This window comes from Gekko japonicus, unplaced genomic scaffold, assembly GCF_001447785.1.
Source record: "Gekko japonicus isolate JY-2015 unplaced genomic scaffold, Gekko_japonicus_V1.1 scaffold14, whole genome shotgun sequence".
NCBI classification, from domain to species: Eukaryota; Metazoa; Chordata; class Lepidosauria; order Squamata; family Gekkonidae; genus Gekko; species Gekko japonicus.
Genome location: NW_015176452.1, coordinates 470,282 through 489,985, shown reverse-complemented (window position 1 = coordinate 489,985; position 19,704 = coordinate 470,282). Strand labels below are relative to the sequence as shown.

The following is a 19,704-nucleotide window of genomic DNA, read 5'->3' as shown; positions in this document are numbered from 1 at the left end:
CATTAGTTTTTAAAGTATAACTGGACTCCACTTCATTTTGCTGCAACAGACGTACACAGCTACCCCTATGGAGTTCCTCACTGGGACTCTCAAGTATTAACACATAGTACGGTTTTGTTTTGTTTGTTTTTGGTGATACTGGTTTATGTGTGTGTGACGACCCCTTAACTGGGGAGGTCTGGGTTTACTTTAAAATGTTCTTTCTGTTTTGTTTTTACTCTATATATCCAGCTGCCACCAGGAAATTTTAAAAGGATTTCCAAACCTTTATGCTTTCTCTATTTCTGGGAAGGTATGTCGAGGGTTTTAGGCGTTCGAGGTACTATGTGGTTCCTGGGAAGGATTTTTTACTGAGCTGGTATACTTGAAGGAAATAGGATTTATTTAAAGAAAGCATAAATACGAGGGTAAACAATGTAAACAGTACTGGGAATGATTTGAACAAATGCTTGGTGTCTCTCACAAGCTTCTCCTTTACTGACAGGGAGGTTTCAAGCAACTTTGTAACACTTTTCACTGTACTTTTTCCTAGACTCTCAGCTTTCAATTGTAACTCCTATAACACAGAACTGAATGTCTCTCCTTTCACACACAAATATTTAACTCAGAACTCTTATATCACACAAGACTGCTTCACAGGGATAAGTCTCCTTCCCTCAGAGACAGAACTTAATCGTCTGCTTAACACAGAGACTTTTACTCTTTTTCCACACAGGAAAACTTCTCTCACAGAGACCTCAGGACAAAACTGCTTAACAAACTTCCACTGTCTGCATCAACTGTCATATCTCCAACAGTCACCCCTGATAGACATTCCAATCATCCACACAGCGTCCATTCCAAAACCCCTCCCCCTCTCTGTCACTCACCAATCACACCACTTGCCTGTTTCAAGCACACTAGACTTTCACACAGCAATGTAAACCAAACTTTTAAACACACACACACAAATAAACATGAAATCGTTACAGTGTGCAAGACAAAGACAGGACAAAGCATGTGGATAACTGAAGTGTTTTTATTTAGAAAAAATGTTAGATCTCAGTGATTTTTATTTTTGGTCTTCAGAAGCAATTACTGAAAAGTTTAGATAATCTGATGGCTTCCCTGTTACCTGAGGGTGGGAGAAGCATCACTAAATTCCCATATCAAAGGCCACACAGGTTAAAATAGTTCTTGTTTTCTGAAGACCCTCTTCATCGGCAGTACCAGTGGTGTGGGAATCCCCAAGATGCTTGCTGTTCAGCATGCATTAATAGTATGCTTCTCAAAGACAATGATCCTGTATTTTATTCACAGCTGCATAAGAAGCAGGGAAAAGCCACAGTCTGATGAGTTTAGACATATGAGTTTTAGAAAGGGGACAAGGGGTGGACCCGCGATACTCGTTGGGGGGGGAGGGCAAGTGAAAGTGCAAGGAAAACACCACAGTACCCACTTGCACCAAGTCCCATCTATCATACACCCACTTGTGTTTCCACGTGCACAAATCTTGTGCAACCAGTTTCTGAGCACTGTAATACATAGGAAGGGAAATGCCAGGAGTTGCACATCAGCTTGCCAGGGGACGCTCTGCCAGTTTCGGGGGGATTTAAACATCCCCCCAATTTTTTTTCAGGGTTTCTGATTTTTGTGCAGATGTGGGGACTGCCCCACGTGTGCCCAAAACTCTCCCTCCCGCCCAGGTCCCCCCGATGTGCGGATTTAAGTATCCGCACACCAGGGGGCGACTTCGGTATTAGATATATAGATATGTAAAGTTTAGAAAAGGGGAGGCATTAATGTTTACAGAAGGGAGAGAGCAGGAAGTGAGTTGTCTGAGACGTCACTGGCTACATTGCCTGTCATAATCAGTATGTGAAATAGAAGAGACTGGATTGTCAGAAGCAGTGATCTGTCCCTCAGCCCATCTCCTCAGGAGTCTGAAGGTTTTACTCACTCCACAGCATTTTAAAGCAGGCTATTTTTTCAAATATTAGCTGACACACATCATCCTAGATCCAGCAAGGATCATAATTGAGTTTATCAGATCTATTATTTTTAAGTGATGGTGTGAAACTGTTTCTTATCTCCTATCAGGGTGAAGTTCTGAGCTTTGTGGTTTGGCCAGCTGTTTTCAGACTTTTGTAACAGCCAGCGACATTCCAAAGCTATGAAGTTCAAGCCTAGAGAAATTAGGGGTAGATGAAAAAGTAGTTCTGTATTTTCTCCAGCCAACTTTATAAGATAGTGATTCATAACACTTAACTTGCAAGTCCTAGATTATTTAAGGATTTGTATGAAGCTATGCAACACATCTTAGATAAGAGGACTCATGGTGGATGTGACCAATGATCTATCTAGCAGAGCAGTCTGTTTCCTACAGTGGTCAACCTGATGCCCCAGAAGGCCATCACAAAGGGCACAGAGGCAAAACCCTTCCCCTACTGCTGTCCTTCAGCAACTGGCATTCAGCAGCAACTGGCATTCAGAGATCTACTGCCTCTAAACATGGATATCCAATTTAGCCATCACTATATCCCGTCTCTGGTCCGAGCTCCTGCCAACCTAGCAGTTCGAAAGCAAGAAATTGCAAGTAGATAAATAGGTATCACTTTGGTGGGAAGGTAACAGCATTCCGTGTGCCTTGGCATCTAGTCATGCCGGCCACATGACCACGGAAATGTCTTTGGACAGCGCTGGCTCTTCAGCTTATCTTCCATGTATTTGTCATATTTAGTAGACTAATAAGAGGCAATTACAATCCCTCAGAAATTTCTTAGTTACCAGGCTGCTAAAGAAGAAGCTGCAAAATTAGGGACATGAGAGGAAATAATAGATGTACGAACGTATAGGAAACTCAGGGTACTGTGATCACTATGTTTTCAAACTCCACTTCTTTCCTTCCACTTTATCACCAACTCTGAGCCCTTTAGCCAAAGACCATGAAAAGATTAACAAGGTCCTGAGTAACTACATAAGACAGAAAGTGGACTATCAACCAAGACCCCTCAGGGAATATTTCAAGAAATAGAACAGTGAAAGGCACATTTTGTACGTTGCACTGAAAGCAGGAAATATAGGCAGTTTTACAGTGTGTTATAGCTCAATTTGGATTGGTCCATAGCTCTAAGAATATTTAATCTAAAAACATAAATTGCAACGTGATTACAGTTTACTGTTCTGAGATCCCACAAGTGATGACCACTCACTCACAGGAGGACTACCCAGAGCTACAAGCTTCTGCAGAAGAGGACTGGGCTGTAGTGAGGGTATATCAGGATTACGTTCTGCATACTTCTGCAGTTTCGCTAGAACTGTAGATAAACCAACCTCAGAGGCATAAAACATAGGGCCACCCCTATGTCTGGGCCAGCCATAGCCATTGATATAGATGGTATCAATGGCTTCTGGGCATGAAGCTATTCCATCAGACAATATCCGGAAACCCTCATTGACAAGGGAATACAGGCAGCGCTCCAAGATTTCGTCCTGTGTAACAGTGCGTACTGTAATATTATGGGTATTCCTATAGTCAGAAAGAAAACTATGAAGCCAAGGATCTGACCTGGGGACCCTACCACCTGGTTTATCGTATTGATACCATCCCTTGCCTGTTTTCTGTCCATATCTCCCTTTCTCGCATAAGAAGTCAGGGAGTGGGCTGTATCGTCTTCCATTTCGCTGGCGAGGAGGTGTGCCAAGAGGCAGGCTGGCTTCAGTCAGGCCTTGTCCTTTCCTTATTCTCCATCCAACGTCAAGCCCAGCGAGATCTGATACTTGGAAGGGCCCCATTTTGAAACCAAATCCCACTAGAGCTTTGTCTACTTCTTCAGGTGTACTGCCCTCTTCTATGAGGAAATATGTTTGCTCATTATAAGGAAGCAACAATCGGTTCCCGACAAAGCCAAAACAATTCCCTACTACAACCCCAATTTTCCCCATAGCTTTGCCTAAGCTCATAACAGTGGCAATGGCAGTGGGGGATGTATGCCGACCATGGATTACCTCCAACAATTTCATTACATGAGCTGGTGAGAAAAAATGGGTACCAATGACCTGGTGTGGACGGCTAGTGACAGCAGCAATCTCATCAATATCTAGACAAGAAGTATTAGTACACAAAAAGGCCTCAGGTTTGCAGACTATAGATAACTTGTGGAAGATCTCTTTCTTCAGCACCATGTCTTCAAAAACAGCCTCAATAACGAGATCTACATCTTTCAGGGCACTAAAATCCAGTGTGAAGTGAAGCAGACCCGGCTTATGGACATCCAATGCTTGGCTGTTCTGTTGCATTCTCAAACCTTCACGGTCTAAGAGGGCCGTTATAGCTCTTCTTCCTAGCTCTAAGTGATTCTTATCCTGTTCCAAAGCCACAACTGGAACCTTCGCCTTCACCAGAGAGGCCACGATGCCTCGGCCCATTGTTCCCAACCCTTTTGATTTAAAAAGAGAGAGGCAAAGGAAAATAATTAGAAACATTTTGCTAAAGATTTACAAAGAAAAGTTTCCTTGCAGTCTTTTAGCTTTCAACATGGGTGTTTGTGCTAATGAAGCAACTTTATTTTTATTAGTTTTGACTGGCATTCCCTCAGTGATCCCAAGTTTCAGCTCTATGTTTTAAATTTTCTTTTATGTCTTTGTATTTTCACTGGGTTTTAATGATTTTAATGATGTGTTTTTGTTTTAATGGCTTTTAAAATGTATTTTTAATCTGTTAGCCACCTTACTTGCTCTGAAGAAGGGAAAACGACGGGGGATAAATTCTGTAAATAAATAAAATAATAAATGAATGCTTTTCCATGGAAAAAGAAGGCTGGTCACCTCAGAAAATGTTATTTATTTGAACTGTTTTCTTATAGTGGGTCAGGTAAGCAACTACTGTAAACATTAAGATGGCACCAACATAATTATCCATACAGGAGGCTGGAGCTGTGCATTTTATAGGGGATTCTGTTCAGCAACCACCTGGGCAGTAGACATGATCACTTCTAGATACCTTCCACCCTCTCAAAGAGCCCATTCAGCCCTTTCTTACTAGACAAAGAAAAGTTGCCTCAGGGGCTTAAGGCACCTGCCTAGGGTTGCCAACTCTTCTTACCCCTCTCAGTGGGGTAGCGTCCTTTGAGTCCGGGAGTTGCTCGACGGAGCGCGTGCGCGCTTTGCGCGCGCGCGCCGGCAGCACATCGCCGGAAGTGACAGGCGACGTGCTGACGTTGGGGGCGTGGCTGAGCTCGTCGGAGGGGAAAACCATATGGTTTTCCCCTCCGACGAGCTCAGCCACGCCCCAAACGTCGGCAACGTGGCTGCGTCACCTCCGGTGACGCAGCTTGGGGGGCAGGGTTCCCCCCGGGCCGGAATTCCCCTGCGCCGGAACTCGGGCAGCGGAAGCGGGGGATTCCCCACCCCCCAGCCCGATTTGGCAGCCCTACACCTGCCCCAAGGTCTATGGCCTTGGTCACTCTGATGACTGAGAGACAGGGAGCATGCAATTCTATTAATTGGCTGCAATTGATACTATCAGCCAATGTATCCTTCTGAACTAAGATGGTCCTGGATATTTTGCGAGGTGCCATCAATATGTGGCTGACACTCGACTTTACTTCTTGTTCTACAGTAAGGTCCATAATGGATGTTCCGAATAAGTGTCTGTCATGATCTGTGCAGGACTGGGAGCAGGGCCCGGTGCGGCCTGGTTCCAGGAGAGACCTGCATGGCAGTGAAAGCAGGCAGCCTACAGTCCCCATAAGGCGAAGAGTAGGACTCGACTGTGCGACTGAACAACAACAAATAAGAGGAGATGCAGCAGAAAAACTTGCAGCTATACCTGCAGGGAGATACTTCTCTGTGCAGCTATAGACAATAATTGTTGGAGAAGCTACTTTGTAATTCTTTTTTCTCAGCTGGTATCTCTTTATTTGCTGCTATAGTACTGTTTCCATGTACAAGGAAAACAATTCTAAAGCCAAGAATGCTATAGTGACACCTTGTGACAGAGTGCAAGCATTACAAATAAAAAGGAGAAAAATACACTTGCTTTGCCATTCAGACAGAAAGCATATTTAAAAACTGAATCTATAGAGCTTAGTTCCCAAACTCAGGCAACACACCACAGATTCAGCTATATGCTTCTTTTGGATATTGGGATGCAATCTGTAGTCCATCTAAATTTGAAAGAAAAAATAGATGTATCTATTTTTATCTGTCTCATATTCACTCATTTTTAATACCTCTGGTGACACAGTAGGAAAAGATAAGATGTTTTACGTGCTTAGAAAATCTTATGAGAAAATATTCTCAATTCACACACAGTATGGTGGTTCAAGTCACAGGGCCCAACCTGGCTCTTAAAAAATTCTCAAGGCTAACACCAGTAATCCCAGGTTCAAACTGAGCACTAGACATTGTGGCAATGTCAGTGAGTCATATTCATACGACTTTTACATTTGTTATTAGTCAGTACACTTCAGGCTGCATTTAGATATCACTGTCCTTACAAAGAAAACTGTTCTTTTGCATTCTATACAAAGAACTGAAAGATGGACTGAATCATTTCATTAGCTAGCTGAGTGCCAGCAATACTCAAGCAGCAATCAATCGTGCAAAATTCATTCTAGCAATGCCTTAAAGGCATTTCTGATTCAGTTAGCTTGAAGCAACTAAGGAACCCATGTATAATTGTAGAAGATTTCTTATACAGAATTCAGTAGGCTTAAAATATTCTAAAATATACTCTTGATTATATATGTGCAATTAAAAGTGCTGTTTATTTGAAGGTTTGTTGCAGTTTCTGAAGAATATGCAAATAAGGTTCCAACATGTGGAACAGATGTTGGTAGATGCTAGTCCTTCCACAACACGATCTCTTTAGGATTAGTATTAATTTGGAGTAAGGTCCTCCTCTGGGTAAACTAGTCCTGCTCAGTTCCATTCCAATGATAATTCAGAGTTAATATTTCTGGCTTGACCTGTATTTCCATTACAAACCATAATTTTACATATGCATCACTGTTCTTGTAGCACACCTGTCACTCATTCTTTCCCACAAAGTTAAAAAATGGGCCCTTCACGCCAAAGCCCATGTGGTAATGCAGATCAGGCAGACACACATTTGGTCTGCATGCTCAAAAACAAGAGATGTCCCACATGTGCTAAGCCTCAGGCTCCATGCTGCTTTATATGACTGTCATTTCTCCAATGAATGAGTTCATAGCAACTTCAGGGTTCAAGCTTCTTGGCAGATTTAACTTGCTACCCCAGGATTTATGTGCTAAAGGGGTATGAATCATGCAGAGAACTATAATTAAGATTGGAAAGAGGAAGGGGTCATTTGGAGACATATTCCTCAAGGCTGCTTTGTGCAGAGATGAGTTTGCAGAGGGCTCAGATTGCACAGGCTGCAGCAAACCACATCCTGTATCTAATAACCAGTATTGTGTCTGGGGTGTGTGTGTGTGTGAAGTAGAGGGAATAGATAGCTGGCACTCTCTTAAAATCAAAGGGGGTATTGCTGAGGGCTGGGCTACTTAGAGAATTGTCTCCCACTGAGTACACCAATCAATATGCAGAACAGCAAGGGGCTGTTGAGAAATATGTGCAGTGCATCAAAGAGTTTTATTTCAACTGCCTTTATACAAAATTAATGAAGGCATTATCTTCCAGAAAAGGAAGGGAGGGAGAATAGAAAATTGCAAAATGGGAAGAGTAGAACACTGTGAGATGAAAGCTTCTTAAAAGGCAACTATAAAAGAAAACATTTTTGGCATTATTACATCCCTGAATGATTAGGTATGTTTATAAATTAAAAGTGGATACAATTTTAAATCTGGCAGCCTCCAGCTGAGCTTCTCCTTAGAGTGGCCAGAGGCAAAGGAGAACAAGCCCTGTTTCTGTACTTTTAATGTCTGTGTAGAGAAGGGAATGTCTGTTTAACATATTCTTCTAGATAAAATCCCGTTCTGTATATATTGCTGCTTTCAAAAATAATCACATATGAATGTAAGAATTCAATTTAGCAGAGTAAAAGCTTTTCATTTGCCTAGCCAATACAAAACCTTGTTCTGCTTGTTTTAAAGGTTCATCATAGATGTGGAAGGAAGTCAGTTCAGACATCATACCAAACCACAGCTCATGCCAAGTATAGTTACACAAGACTTCTGAATCGACAAGCCAGATGTAGGGTCATCACTCCACCTCCACAGGGTGCGGCACCATAGGCACAGGAGTGAACAACAGAACTTATGCCAGTAGGGGAAAAAATTAATAAAAATATATTAAAAAAAAAAGAACTTATGCCAGTGCACAACAACAGTTGTGTGGGATGCTTGTGTTTGTATTTATCATTGTGAGACCTCATATGTGCCATTTCCTAATAAAACACTGGCAACTAGCAGTGCTTTGGTCTGCAGAAGCATTATGGATTATTACTCAACATGTCAATTATCAATAACAAATAGGAGACATCTCATTTTCCCCTCCCCCCTTATTTCCTCTTTCCATTCATGAAAGCCCCCATAGCCTCTTCCTTTTTCCTGCTTCCTTCCTTCTTTCCTTCCCATCCGCCAGAGAACCTACCTTAATCTGCCCTCCTGTCTTCAGCTTTCCTTCCCTCCCTCCCTCCCTGTAGCAGCCTCTCTTCAAGCTGCGAAGCACATTAGCTACCAGTGCCAGGCTCAGCCCCTCCTCTGAACACCCTCCATACCCTCATTTTTCTCTGGTTCCTTCTCTCCTTCCCAACATTATTATTTGTAGAAAGATCCGTCTCGTCTGTTCTTAAGTATCCACAGATTTTGCCATGTTGAGAATTAGATACAGAGACGTTAAGTTAGTATCTGGCTTAGCCCTCCCAGACTTACTAAGGAGGCTGGTGGGCTTGCCAGGGTCCAGGTTGGCTTCCAAGTCAGATGGGCCCAGAGGAGCAGAGGCTACTGTGGCCAGCTCTAGCAACTGGGGAGTTGGGAGAAGCAGTGCTGTTGAAGCCACTGCAGCAAGGCCTGATGCCTGAGGGGTGGGTGGATGGATAGCTGCCATGGTGACTGCCTCAGACTTGGGTCGCCCAAGTGTCTCAGGCACAGGCAGCTGCATCACTGCCAAAGCCGCCGCCACCACCTCTGCGAGGCTAGTTTGCCTCTAATGAAGCAGGACTAGCACTGGCCTCAGCTCTACTAAGCCAACAGGGACAGGCTGACCCAAGCAGGCACATACTTTGACTCAGGAACTCTGGGGGGCACAGTCAGCAGGACACCAAGGTACAGTTAGGTGGGAGTCCCAGATGATGAGATAAGGGGGATGGGTTCAGCCCATCTGGGCCACTGCCTACCCCATAGATAGGAAAGGCACCCCAGTTCCAGGGGAATGCTGGGACTGGCTGATGGGAGAATGTAGCCTAACTTGGGCAGGGAAGATTTAAGAAGAGCCCCTGAAGCATGCTGAGGAGGAAGAGGTTGTCTCAGCTCAGGCTGTTGAGGAGGGTAGAATTCAAAAGGAAGGAGGAGGAAAGAGGGAAACATCCCTGAGGGAGGTGATGAATAAGAGGATGAGTGACTCCAAAAGAACTTAAAGTTGGCTTCCCTTCATCCAGATCAAAGGATGCCTGAGACTGAACAGGGAGAGAAACAGGAACTTTAGAGCAGCTAAGTGGTCCCTGGGTAGGAAGCCAATCTCACTTATCTACTGAGAGTGAGATTGCTTTCTTGGCCTTATTTTTGCTGCCACAAAAACTGCTTGAACAACTCTTGGGACTCACCTATCACAGCTGCCCTCTGGATTGGCTGAGGGGCAGCAGTTTTCCAGGATGCTCCACTGGGCAATGTCCACTTCTCCATGGCTCTTTGTGCAAAGAAGGCATACTGCAATGCCTTAGCCTGGCCTGAAGACAGCAGGAAGAGAAAGAGTTCTCTCTCTTTGCGAATTCCCTCCTCAAAGGGCAAACACAAGGAGGCTTGTACAGCTTGGAAGCACATTTCTGGTGCAAGACACCCACGGGCCTGCTTCTTCACTTTCACCAGTGCCTCTTCAATGATGGCTTCCATATTGGGTAGTTTGGGAATTTGCTTTGAGCAGAGCCTACGAGTTTCCACTGGCTGATCTATTCGGGAAAGAAAAATCAAATCAGTTTATGTCTTCTCATGACAAGCTGAAAGTCAATTTATTGTCCTTTAATGCAAGGGGAAAAACTAGGGCTCAAAGATTTCTTTCTTTCTTAATCCTGTTCATGCTTGCTTACAATTACATTTCACCAAATACAATGGAATGCACTCCCAGGTACTAGAAAGAGCTGCATCTATGTTGTGTCATTTTGTTGTTGTTGTTCAGGCTTCTTTAGAATAGTATGCCCTGAAGCATCTTTCATGCTTTGCATTTTTTGCTGCGTTGAAAGGGTTGGGGATAGCAGAGAACTCTAGGTCTGAGAATTCCAATCACTTGCAAAATAAAAGCAGTAGGCTTTATATAAAATATTGTACAATATATAACAACACACACAATATTCCACATTGTAGTACCGGTACTAACAAACTATATAGGCCTTCACAATCATTATACTGCCGTAATCCTTTGAACAACTCAGTATTATCATCTCCATATTGCACTGGGGCTGGGGGCTCAGAGGCTGAAAGTAATTGGTTTTCCTAAGGTCACTTAGTGAGTTTATAGTAAAGATCTGAACCAGGGGACCCCCCCCCCTCTCCAGATCACCACAGTTCACTAGCTGTTAGCTAGCTGTTAGCCACCATGCTGACATTATGGCCTAGAACCTGAACAATATGCATCGAGCAACCTAATTAGTAACCTAAACCCACTGCTGTATGAATTCATGGTAAGGGCAGGATAATCTACGGGGCAAGGATGCCTCTAGAAGCAGGAAAGAAGCTGCAGAAAGTGAGAACGCATATGTTTGGTGTGGGAGTTGCCAGGTATCACCTACTTGGTCCCTTTCATACAGAGAGACTCTGGTTGCTATGGTATTGACTTCACTTAGGTGTTTTTCTTCCTTTTAGTTTGGAGCTTCTGTGTTAAATTACATGAAGGTCTACTATCTGCTTTGATTATATGACTACTGTAACTCATGCTTTGCCTTCTGCAGTCTCCATCTTCTACACAGAGGGGCAGGGGATCATCTCCACCATGAGGACTCTGGCAGTCAAATGTCTTGCATGAGTACATCTGATCTCCAGAGAAGTTTCATGCAAATGGACTTCCGGTCTATGGAACAGCGATGGTGGACGCTCTCACCCCGACGGTCCAGTCGCCAAGTGGCCTTTGGGCATAAACTGGACTGACTGGGACAAGTGCCGGAGATTGAGTGGAATGGCATAAAACTGAGTGTGGTCAAAGAAACTGACCGACAATGAACGTGAGTTCTGAATAAAATGGAGTAGTTTGAAAAGCGATCCCCCTCCCCCCCGGCGGTTGAAAACAGTGATTACAAAGAGTGCGAATGAGCAGCTAACGGACATGAAGGGGGAGAGGGGAGGAAGTAAACCAAAAGTGTTTTGAGAGACTTATCTGAATCGCGAAGTCGTTTGGCAAGTTTTCCAAGTTGTGTGGAAGCGGCAGAAGTTGTGTGGAAGCGGCAGAAACTGTAAACAAAACAGGAAAGATGGCGGCCCAGCAGAGAAAGTTTAAAACAAAGCCGGGCAGTCAGAGTCCGAGACTGGAAGAGGGAGCAGATGTCCTCCAACTCCTGGCGGATATGCTCAGGCCAGTGATGCAGCAACTTGATGGTATTAACTAGCAATTGACCGTGATGAATAAAAACTTTGCAGCACAGCAGCTTCAGCTGAATGAAACAGAGAAAAAAGTGGAGCAGGCAAACGAGAAAATTAAAACGATAGACACCACAAGCAAGAAGTTGAAGAAAAGACTGGGAGATGTGGAAACGAAGCAGAATTGCCACGAGAATTGAGTTTTGCAGCTACAGATGGAAAAAGCTAACATGATTCTCAGGTTTCAGGGGGTTCCTGAAATGGATCGGCAAGACTTGAAGAGTACAGGTGGGCGGTTCCGGAGGGTGTCATCTTTAAGATCAACGATAAAAGAGAGAAGATAGACTCCACTTTTAAAGCCAAAGAATTTTTGAGACGTCAGCTGGGGAAAGACAAAGAATCCAAAGAGGAAGAAACGAAGTCTAGTGACTCTGCTACCTCGGGAACAGAAGAGGATTCTACAGCAGAAAAGGGTGCAGGACCAGCCAGAGTGGTATACGATTTTAGAGACAGAAAGCCGAAGTAAAGGCAGGAGGACTTGGAAAATGGCCTTTTGAAGCGAAGAATAAGAAGATGATCAGAGACTTCTCTCATAACAACTAACAAAATAACATATAAATAGCGAATTGTTATAAGTAAGAACTCTACAAGTATATTGTGATACTAAAACTAATTGTACTAACATTTTTACTAACAGTGAAAAGATCTCCTCCACTTGGGGTTTTAGTTTAGTGTGGTTTGCTTTCCTTTATCCTTAGTTATAGTCCCTTCCCTAATATTTCTTTGTAGTTTTTGTAGTATTTGCAAAATAAAAAAATATCCCTCCGGGGATTAAAATGATCAACTAGAAAGCCAGTGTTATTCAGTGGTTAGGGTATTGGATCAAGATCTGGAAGACCCAGCTTGGAATCCCCACTTTTCCATGGTGACCTTGGCCAGTCACACACACTCAATCTAACCCACATCACACAGGTGTTGAGAACGTAAAATGGAGGTGAGAAGAATGATATAAGCAGCTTTAGGTCCCAATTGGGCAGAAAGATGGGGTATAAATGAAGTAGATAAATTAAATAATGAACAAACATTATTGGTGCTTTTATAGGACACTCTCAAGGGAATGATTTGCAGACCTCATAGGAGTTAAGGACATTTGTAGGTATGTTACAGAAATGTGATTGACAGGCAGATCTGCTCTTTTGGATCCTTCTCTCAGACCCACTGGTTAATGGTATGTCTGGGCAGTAAAACACTCCTGGCTATGTAGACAGACATTGACACCTAAGTACCTTTTTGTTAAATTCATATCCCCCCCCCCCCACAATAAGAGCAAGTGAGCATGTTTCAGTTTTAGAATGATGCCCAGTGAGTTTCTGGCCTGTTCAATAAGCCTCTGCTTCCCCTCTCCAAACCCAAAATCTTAATCACTAAACCACACTGCAGTTGCAGATTATCCTCAGTGAAGAACTGTTACAGAAACAAGGTGCAATTAGACTTGAGTGTGTGTTACATTAAAAAAACCCAACAGCTATTGATACAAAGACAGACAGCACCCACATTTTGTGGTATAATGGCACAGCCCTCCATGAAAATAGCCAGCTAGCATTTCCTTCCCTATTCTGGAGCTGAATACAATGTTATTTTTCAGGGTTTGGTGCCATCAGGTGGACAATCAGCAAAACAAAATTGATGTAGAAATATTACACATCCAGTTTCTTACTCATAAGGTACATAAATGTGTGAGCTGGTCATGGCTTGAGTGATCTGTTAAACCTAGAGGAAAAACGGTGGGTCAACCTGGAGCCATCTTGTGTTCCCTCTAAGCTGTGGAGTCTTGTGTGCAAAAATTCTACTTTGTGAGCTACTGGCATTAAAGTTGTGAGCAAGCGACTTGGCTACTGCATAAATTACTTTGTTCTGGAGCCATCCTTCCTGAGCTAAGACAAAAATGTATGAGCTGGAGGCTAAAAAACTGCGAGCTAGCTCACACTAACTCAGCTTAGAGGGAACACTGGCTGGACCTTCTTGGCCTAGAAAATGCATGCCCCCAATTATAGTTTTTGAAGAATCAATACTGGATTTAGTGAAGAATGGGTTGTTTTATGTATGATTTTACAAAGTGTAGGACAATGCAGTTCAACCTTTTTTTAATAGGTACTTGAAGAAAATCTTTAATTAGCTATAGGTATTATGTTTTGTAATTACTCACTTTAAACTGCCAGTGTGACTGGACCACTCAGTTCAGTGTGAGCATGACTTTTTTGCCACTTGTGTTTGTGTCACAACCGGCAATAATACTCCTTGGGTATCAAGTTTAGCAATGTGTTGGCAGTGACGCTGAATATATAAATTTTTCTGAGGTTATTGAACCAAATAAAATAGTGCTCAGCAGTTCAGCGAGGCCTGAGGAGCTCCTATGGGATCTAGCTAGCTCTTTTTACTTCCAAGTCACTGCACGATAAATGTGTAATTGTCAGCAGAGAAGTGAGCAAACAAATGTGTAGAAAATACTTTTCACTGCAAGTGGCAAAGGAGGGCAGTTGATTTATGTTAAACAATAAGAAGAAATTCATAACTACAGGACCAGCTCAGCAGCATAACAGGTGTTCTGAGAAGGTTATGCAATCTCCTTCCTCGGAGGATTTCAAAAGAAAGCTTAAGCAAGCATCTGTTAGGGATGCATTATATCAGACTTGTACAATGTGTGGCATATCAAGCTAAATATCAGCCACAAGTCATGTCCTATGGGCCTGCCTGCCAAGTGCTTGACAGAATCAAGAAAGTAACAAAAAGAGGAGGATTATGAAGCTCCTAGTGGGCTACCATGTCTTACATAGTGGGCTGCATTTGTCTTAGTGGTTCAAGAGTGGTATGGGCTTGACACACAGAAGGCATCCTCACTCAGGGCAGGAGCCTGAACCTAGATGACGCAGTGAATCCCGTCTCTATGATAAACACAAAGAGTAAGGTTGTATTAAGATGAGCAAAGAGAGGGCCTTCATTCCACTACATCAAATCCTTATATACAGGGAAAATTTTTTTTAATAATAAAGAATCGTGTTTCTTGGGTAACCAGACTTAGCTGTGGCATTTCAGATGCCGTGTTCCAAACTTTGTGAAAAACTTTCCTGCTAAGAATTATGGATTCTTTTGAACTGTGAAGATTGCTTCTGGTGAAGGGTTGATGTTCTGGCCCTTTGCCTACAAGAGTTTTTTACACTACATATGTTAGATTTCACTGCCTGAAGAACTTAACAGCATTACCCACAGTCAGAAGCTGTAGGATTACTACTGCAACTGTTATATACCAGGGGTGGCCAAACTTGCTTAACATAAGAGCCACATAGAATAAACGTTATATGTTTGAGAGCCACAAGACATGAACACACATGTTTTAACTGAAATATATGCAAATTTGCATATTAAATTAAAGAGACAAATGCCTTCTCTGAGCCAAGCCAGTCTGCCGGTGTGGTGGGTCTTGGAGAACACATTTAAGTTTAGATGGGGAGGGGAGAAAGATAGAAAGAAAGAAAGGTGGAAAGAAAGAAAGTGGAAAGAAAGCAAATAGATGGGGGATGCGGGATGAAAACTTTAACTTTAAATATGTCCTCCAAGCCCCCCATGCCCTCACACCTGCTGGCTTGGCTTGGAGAAGGGATTTAAAGAGACAAATGCCTTCTCCAAGCTGGCCAGCAGGGGGGGCTGCTTTGAGATCAAATTTAAAGTTGCTTTCTTTCTCTGCTGCCCCCCACCTCAAGCCTACCTAGGGAGGGGAACAGTAGCTGGGGAAGGGAAGACCAATCAGGGAGGCATGCCTCCACTTCGCTTCCCCAGCCACCCTGCAGGGAGCTGCACAATACGTGTGAAAGAGCCGCATGTTTGGCCACCCCTGTTATATACCAACAAGCTGGCTCTTGATGAAGATTCTGCAGAAATGGGTCCAATGATCAGCTACCCAAAAGCTGTTATTGAGTTTGATCTTCATTGTGTCATATAAACTCTCAGAATTATCTCTTATTTGGATGTGTAATATATTAACCAGGACTTCTCTTTTTTTCTTTTTGAGCCCCCGAAGGGGTTTTTTTATTGATTTTTTTTACACTACAAAAAACTACAACAGAAAAGGGGGAGGGAAAAACTACATATAAGGGAGAAAGTAAAGAACCCACTACTGACTAAAAACCCAAGAGTTTTTTTTTTAGCATCCAAACTTATCATCTTTGTACTTCTTATGAACTGTGTCAATCTTTTAGAACTTTTAACCCTCCCCATTTACATTTAATTGCCCAATAACAGTGCCCCCCATCATCCCCTGGAACCAAAGTTCTCAAAGGCACAATTCAGAGTCCTTCAGCCTTTACTTCTTCTCTCTTTCCACAGTTTGTAGGGACTTTTCGGGGCTGCTGCCCCCTGCTCAGACAAAAAGTCCTCGCCAGATGAACCAGTTTCCAGCTCGCCGCTGGACCTGCTGTCGTCTTCTTTTTTCTCTTCCTCTGACCTTCCCAGCTGCTTCTTTAGAAATTCTTGAGCTTTAAGAACAGAGTCAATCTTAACCTTCTTTGATCTTAAATGCTACTCCTTCTGGAAATAGCCATTTGTATCCAATTGAATTTGTTTGGAGGAAGAGCACAAGTTCTTTGTATTTCTTTCTCCGTTGCCTTACTTCAAATGGAATATCCTTTAGCGTTCTGACCGCATTCTCCCCCACCTTCAGGGGTGTCACAGCCACTGCTTTCAGGATAGCATCCCTGATGTGCCTCTTCGAGAATCTTACTACAATTTCCCCAGGCAGATTATTTTTCTTTATATATCCTGAATATGACCTGTAGGCCACATCCATGTCGTTGAGTAACAATTCTGCCTTTATATCTGTTGCTGGGGCGAGTAGCTCACTCGTCAGTTCTTTAAGATTCTCTCCTCTATTCTCTGGCACCCCTTGGAAGTGCAGGACCATGTTGGCCTTATCCATTTGCACTTGCAGCATCTGATATCCAAAGAAACAGTTTTCTCTTCCAATTTTTGCACTTTCTTCCTCACTTTCTGCATTGTCTCAGCCATTTCCTTTACTTTCTCCACATCCTGCTTCATTACTTGGATCAAGTCCGTTATTTGCGTTTGTTGAGCAGTGATGCTTGTTGTTACAACTGCAAGCTGCTTTTGCTGCGCTGTTATATTCGCTGTTACCACCGACAACTGCTCTTTAAAGACACTGAGCTGTTCCAGTAGAGGGTGCATGACCTCAGCAATCGCCTTGGGGACTCTGGTTTCGTTTTTAAAAGTTTCTCTTTGTCTCTGTCCCTCTTCCCCGCCATCTTTTCCCTGTTTGTTTACTTTCACGAAAACTTTTTAAAGTCTCTGATGATGCGCTTAACTGTATAGCTCGATTGGGCAATCACACGTTTATTCTTTCGCTCCCCCCTCCCTTTCGCTCAGTGATTTATGCATGGGAGGCGTCCCTCCCCCGCTCGCTTCTGCCGTTCCGCCATGTCGGGTAGGGAGCGTCTTTTCTTTTAAAAATCTTATCTCAGTTGACTCACGTTCATAGTTGGTCTTCTGACAACGCTACATTCATAATTTCTGACGCCCGATCTCCTACGCTTGACCCGGTTAGCTTCACTTGTACCATTTGGTCTCTCGGCTGGACGAACCACTGGAGCAAGGGGGAGCCTCAATTCTCTGGCATTCAGCCATCGAAGAGGCTACCCCCTCAAAGCTCCTTGGCCAGGGACCGCCGGGCCCCTGGGGGGGTTAACGAGCCTGCTCACCCCCTCCCTCCGCCAGAGCACGGAGACACCCCCGAGAGGTCTGGGAGGTGAGTCCGTGAGCCTGCCGCCATCAACCAGAAGTCAACCAGGACTTCTCTTAAGGAGACAGGGCTGGTTTTCCACCCAAGTTGTGGCTTTGGGCAGTATAATGATGAGGCCACTGACATTCTTCTGGGGCTCTGGGTGCTCCCAACTAGATGTGGTGCAGAAGAATACCCTCCCTATGCCTGCTGTTGCCTCCTTGGATCACACTACTGCTGGCTGGATCCAAGCCAAAACCCAAGGGCACTAGCAACATTGTTGGCCTCAACCTGTTTCCCACCAGCAGAGATAACAAAGCAGCAATGTATATAGCCTGAGCCCTTAGCTGCCTCCCAGACCCATGCCACTTTGAAAAAATCTGACTTAAATCTCAGTCCTGCTGAGATCAGCTTGTTCTCAGCTGGTGATAACGTGGAAGGAGGTGACGCAATTTGGTATATGTGCATGGGGCAACAAAATACTTTGAATACCCTGTACAGAGATGTTGCAACTCAGTAATACAGTCATCAATCTTTTAACAAACCTGTTCATCATGTCCTTGATTGTATTTTGTAAAAACAGATTATTCTAACTTGGTATCTCACTTAAATATTTATTGCTGTTAGTTTTTTTTCTCTGGCATTTTTTCATCTTTTGGGTTACAGTAAGGTGGGCTGCGGAGCTGTGGAGCTGCGGTGGCTCACGTGGTTAAGACACTAAACTGCAGGCTGGCAGGTCGGTAGTTCAGCAGTTCAAGACCCAAGTGCTGCATGACGGAGTGAGCTCCCGTCTCTGGTTCCAGCTCCTGCCAACCTAGCAGTTCGAAAGCAAGAAATTGCAAGTAGATAAATAAGTACCGCTTCGGTGGGAAGGTAACAGTGTTCCGTGCGCCTTGGCGTTTAGTCATGCCGGCCACATGACCACAGAAATGTCTTCGGACAACGCTGGCTCTTTGGCTTGGAAACGGAGATGAGCACCGCAACCTGCATCTCAGTGCTCAGATTAAAGGGAGCTAAGCCCCCTTCTCCTACCTTTTTTTTTTTTGTGTGTATGCGTGCATGCCTGGAAGTCATGGCGACCTCTGGTGACTCTTACTGGGCACCAAGGACATTCAGACAAGTGGCTAGATAGCCTGCCTCTGGTATTCTTTGGAGGTCTCCCATCTAAATACTTGCCAGGGTCAGCCCTGCTTTGCTTCTGAGATCTGACGAGATCGGGCTTGCCTGGGCTATCCAGGTCAGGGCCTCTCCTACTTTTTGTTACAGACTCCTTACCTACAGTTTTTAGGAAATTACAGGACAGGACTTTGAGAAGGCCACATCTCTTTCCCCCCCATAACTGCGGAGCAACTTCAATTCCTGCCTTATGCTCCTCACTGCTGCTCTAAGACAGTCAAGAATTCTTACCAGACACTCTTTCTGCTAAACGTATTGCTGCTTCAATTGTATTGCCTTTTACGATTTCATCGATGATTCCCAGTTTCAGTGCTTCAGCAGCCCATATGTGCTTTCCTGTCACAAAGCAGTAAGACCTTTTGAGTTCACCGTTCGCTCATATCCCATCTGATAATCAACTGGCTCAAGGAACGCTCTGTGGAATTTATTTCTCACTAGTAGAGGACACTGATTTCTGCATCGTTTAACATGTCATGTTTTTTTTTAAATTTATTATCAGATTTATACTTGGCCCTCCCAGCTTATGCCTTGCTTCAGCTCTGTTCCAGATTTCTGCAACCCATATCCTATTGCACTGTTATTGGATGTTCCATCCTGTGGATTGTATTGACTTACTCTGTGCAATCTGCCTTGAGTCTCAGTGAGAAAACTGGACTATAAATGATGTAAATAAACAAACAAATAAACCATGCCTCAACCACAAGCTGGAGCACCAGGCTGAAGAGACAGGCAAAGCGCAAACACAAGCGCAGTGGGCCTAATAGGGCAGAATACCGTAAGGCAGAATACTGTGAGGCCTCAAGGGCCAGCAAGTCCCAGGCACCACTTGCGTTCTGCAGCTTATACTGTAGCTTCCTGAAGGACAGAGCTACTGGCCTGCCCGACTTGTTGCTGTCCTGCAGCACCACCACTTTTGATAGCCAAAGGGGGGTTTTGCAGATGCCAACTCAACAGGGATGAAGCGACATCCCAGGCTCTATCAGCTTGGCATAAACCTATCAGCGCTGCCCTGCCTCCTCAGTCTGAGCATCTATCCTCTCAGGCACTAGTTCAGCT

The 19,704-nt window shown here is 43.9% G+C and overlaps 1 protein-coding gene across 1 annotated transcript in view; it reads right to left on the bottom strand.

Moving 5' to 3' along the window:
* Nucleotides 1-2,632: 2,632 nt before the first annotated feature.
* Nucleotides 2,633-19,704, bottom strand: part of EHHADH (enoyl-CoA, hydratase/3-hydroxyacyl CoA dehydrogenase) — a 33,780-nt gene continuing 16,708 nt past the window's right edge. The window contains exons 5-7 of the mRNA XM_015426834.1: nt 18,880-18,984; nt 9,728-10,069; nt 2,633-4,418 (exon numbers count right to left, since the gene is read on the bottom strand). Coding sequence (XP_015282320.1) covers nt 3,148-4,418; nt 9,728-10,069; nt 18,880-18,984 — 1,718 coding nt within the window. The 3' untranslated portion in view covers nt 2,633-3,147. The remainder of the gene's footprint in view (nt 4,419-9,727; nt 10,070-18,879; nt 18,985-19,704) is intronic.